The sequence below is a fragment of the Spinacia oleracea genome, chromosome 2 (assembly GCF_020520425.1).
Source record: "Spinacia oleracea cultivar Varoflay chromosome 2, BTI_SOV_V1, whole genome shotgun sequence".
NCBI classification, from domain to species: Eukaryota; Viridiplantae; Streptophyta; class Magnoliopsida; order Caryophyllales; family Amaranthaceae; genus Spinacia; species Spinacia oleracea.
The window spans coordinates 63,113,250-63,116,439 of NC_079488.1; the positions used below are offsets into that span (position 1 = coordinate 63,113,250).

Below are 3,190 nucleotides of genomic sequence, written 5' to 3' on the forward strand. Positions count from 1 at the left end.
TTCCAACAGTACATAGTTGACATGTACGTGAAGATTGAAAACACTCGGTTGGACTTGTACCGAAGGAACCAGCAAACTATCAGGGCGGATTTGTACCAAGGTATACTCGACACTGTCGAGAATGGGGAAAACAGTGCAGCTAATGTGGGGCTTCGAGTTGTGTTACCAACAAGTTTTCTGGCCGGGCCTAGGGATATGAAAAAGAGGTATTTGAATGCGATGTCCTTAGTTAAGAAGCATGGGAAGCCTGATTTGTTCCTTACAATGACGTGCAATCCTAATTGGCCAGAGATTAAACAAGAGTTGGCTGCCGGAGAGGAGGCAAAAAACCGGCCAGATTTAGTTTCAAGGATTTTCCGTGCCAAACTGATAGCGCTGAAACATCAGATCATGAAAAAGAAAGTATTCGGTGAAGTTGCTGCTATGATATATGTTGTTGAGTTCCAGAAACGGGGGTTGCCGCATGCTCATTTCCTTGTTATCCTTAAACCCAATTCTAAGATTAGATGCCCTGCTGACTTTGATAAGTTCGTTTCTGCTGAGATTCCTCCTCTTGCCAACCCTCACTTGAGAAAGATTATTCTGCAACACATGATGCATGGCCCCTGTGGATAGCTGAATCCTGATTATGCGTGCATGAAACGGAGAGGTAATGAGGGGGCACTACAAGTATGGATATCCGAAGAAATTTGCTGCCGAAACAACTAATAGCAGCGATGGATACCCACTTTATAAAAGGATAGATACTGGAGAAAGTGTTTGTATTCGCAGGGTTAATATGGATAACAGGTCGGTTATTCCGTATAACCCGTACCTATTATCACTCTTTGATTGCCACTTAAACGTTGAGGTTTGTTCGACCATAATGGCAGTTAAATACTTGTACAAATATGTGTACAAGGGCCATGACAAGATCACATTCAACGTCGTGCAGGATGGTAGCACTGCTATTGTTGATGAGATCCAACAGTATCAGGCTGGGAGGTGGGTTTCCCCGTGTGAGGCAGCATGCAGGATTTTCGGGTTCGATATGTTTGAGATGTCTCCATCAGTGTTGCCTTTGCAAATATATCTACCTAACTTGCATACAATCCAGGTAATGCCTCATGAGAATTTAGACGAGATCATTTCAAATGACAAAAGATCTCGAACTCAACTTACAGAATTCTTTAGGATGAACGCTGCCACGCCTGATGGAACGGGATATACGTATGCAGAATTTCCAGAGCATTAGAAGTGGGAGGGTAAAGAATGGAAAAAAAGATGCAACAAGACCGTTGTTGTTGGCAGGCTCACTTTTGTAGCACCTGCTGAAGGGGAACGTTACTTCCTCAAATTATTACTGATGCACGTGGATAGCCCGCGATCCTTTGATCATCTTAGGACTGTTGATGGATATAAGTGTGCCACTTTTCAGGAGACAGCATTGCGGCTGAAATTGCTAGAGGAAGACAACGATGTCGATTTGTGCTTAGCGGAAGCGTGTGAAGTGCAAATGCCGACTGCATTCCGGCAGCTCTTTTCAACAGTCCTGATCTTCTGCCAAACAAGTGACCCCAATGCCCTCTGGTTAAAATACTACGACGCTCTCTCTGAAGATTTTAGGCACCAGTTTCTGGGTTCTGACAGCAAGTCAAGGGAGCTCACTGTTAGATCTGTTGAGCAATCTCTCGAAGCAATGGGGAAACCATTTAGAGACTTTGGTCTCCAACATTTAAATGATTTTCAAGATGAAGAGTTCAGGCGAACAAAAGACATTATCGATGCACTTGATGCACTGATACCTCAGGACTGTATTGATGCCCGTAACACATTAAACCAAGCACAACAGGAGGCATTTGACAGCATTATTGACCACGTTCTTAAGGGGAAACCTGGTGCATTCTTCATAGACGGGCCCGGAGGAATAGGTAAAACCTTCCAATACAATGCTCTCTATGCAGAGGTTCGTTTGATGAACAAGATTGTCCTTCCAACTGCCACATCTGGAATTGCAGCATCAAATATACCTTTTGGGAGGACTGCTCACTCTCAGTTTAAAATACCGATAGATTCTGATGCTTCCCTTGCTTGCGATGTTCCTAAACAGGGCAACCTTGCATGTTTAATAAAAGAAACATCGTTGATTATTTGAGACGAAGCTTCAATGGCAAGGAAAGAAAATGTTGAGTCCCTAGACATTCTTCTCCGAGACTTGTGTGATGAGAATGCCATTTTTGGTGGCAAGCTTGTGGTTGTTGGTGGCGACTTCCATCAGGTCCTGCCCGTCCTACCCTGCAAAACACAGAGAGAAGTTGTTGCTGCTAGCTTAGTGAGTTCTGTTCTTTGGCCTCGGTTCATAAGGTTCAACCTCACTGAAAATGTCCAGGCAAGAGAAGATCCCTACTTTTCTGCGTTTTTTCTTTATCTTGGAAATGGTGAGCTGCAAACCGGCGAGAATGACCTTGTGCAATTGCCAATGCAGATAGTACACCCATCTGAGGACACTTCTGATCCTATTGCCGAACTTACTGCAATTGCATTCCCCGAGAGAGATGTTCGCAGATCCGCCCCAGGAAATTTCACAACAACGGCTATACTGACCCCCCTGAATAAAGATGTTGACGATATCAATGCTACCATGATAGACAAATTCCCTGGAGAATCTGTTATGTACAAGAGTTTTGATACAGTTCTCGATGATAATAGCGCGATCTATCCTCCTGGATTTATATACACCCTCTGCCCAGGCGGAATGAGCCCACACAAGCTCGTCTTGAAGAAAAATAGTGTACGTTCTTCTGCTTCGCAATATCCTACCTTCGTCTGGCCTGTGCAATGGGACACGTATGATATGCAAGAACTTCTACCCGAATCTGATTGAATGCATGAATCACAACGGGGCAGCACAGCGGAAGCCATGTTTTTATACCCCGAATTAGGCTTCGGCCGTCTGCATCTTCCAATTATCCTTTCCAGTTTCAGAGGAAACAATTTCCTATAAAACTAAGATTTGCAATGACGATTAACAAGTCACAAGGGCAGACACTAAGCCAAGTCTCCATCTATCTCCCCCAGCCGTGTTTCTCCCATGGTCAACTCTATGTGGCGTTCTCTCGTGCTAGAAAACCATGTAACGTCAAAGTTGTTTCAAAACAATCTCCGGAACACCAACCTGAGCACCGTGTCAGAAATGCATCTCCTATGATGT

At 44.2% G+C, this 3,190-nt stretch overlaps 2 protein-coding genes across 2 annotated transcripts; both read left to right on the forward strand.

The window, feature by feature from the left end:
• The first annotated feature begins 652 nt into the window (after positions 1-652).
• LOC110800959 (uncharacterized) lies at positions 653-2,134 on the forward strand. The gene is made up of 2 exons (XM_022006274.2): positions 653-1,209; positions 1,291-2,134. Exons 1-2 carry the CDS (start codon positions 653-655, stop codon positions 2,132-2,134), a joined length of 1,401 nt encoding a protein of 466 aa, XP_021861966.2.
• A 12-nt stretch (positions 2,135-2,146) lies between these two features.
• On the forward strand, positions 2,147-2,863 carry LOC110800960 (uncharacterized). The gene has a single exon (XM_022006275.2). It carries the CDS (start codon positions 2,147-2,149, stop codon positions 2,861-2,863), a length of 717 nt encoding a protein of 238 aa, XP_021861967.2.
• The last annotated feature ends 327 nt before the right edge of the window (positions 2,864-3,190 follow it).

Bases quoted from the DNA above. Each gene is read 5' to 3' on its own strand.
- LOC110800959 (XM_022006274.2), top strand. From the start codon at position 653: ATGAGGGGGCACTACAAGTATGGATATCCGAAGAAATTTGCTGCCGAA. The intron at 1,210-1,290 runs GTATGCAGAATT...TGTTGTTGGCAG, and splicing joins CCTGATGGAACGGGATATAC to GCTCACTTTTGTAGCACCTG.
- LOC110800960 (XM_022006275.2), top strand. From the start codon at position 2,147: ATGGCAAGGAAAGAAAATGTTGAGTCCCTAGACATTCTTCTCCGAGAC.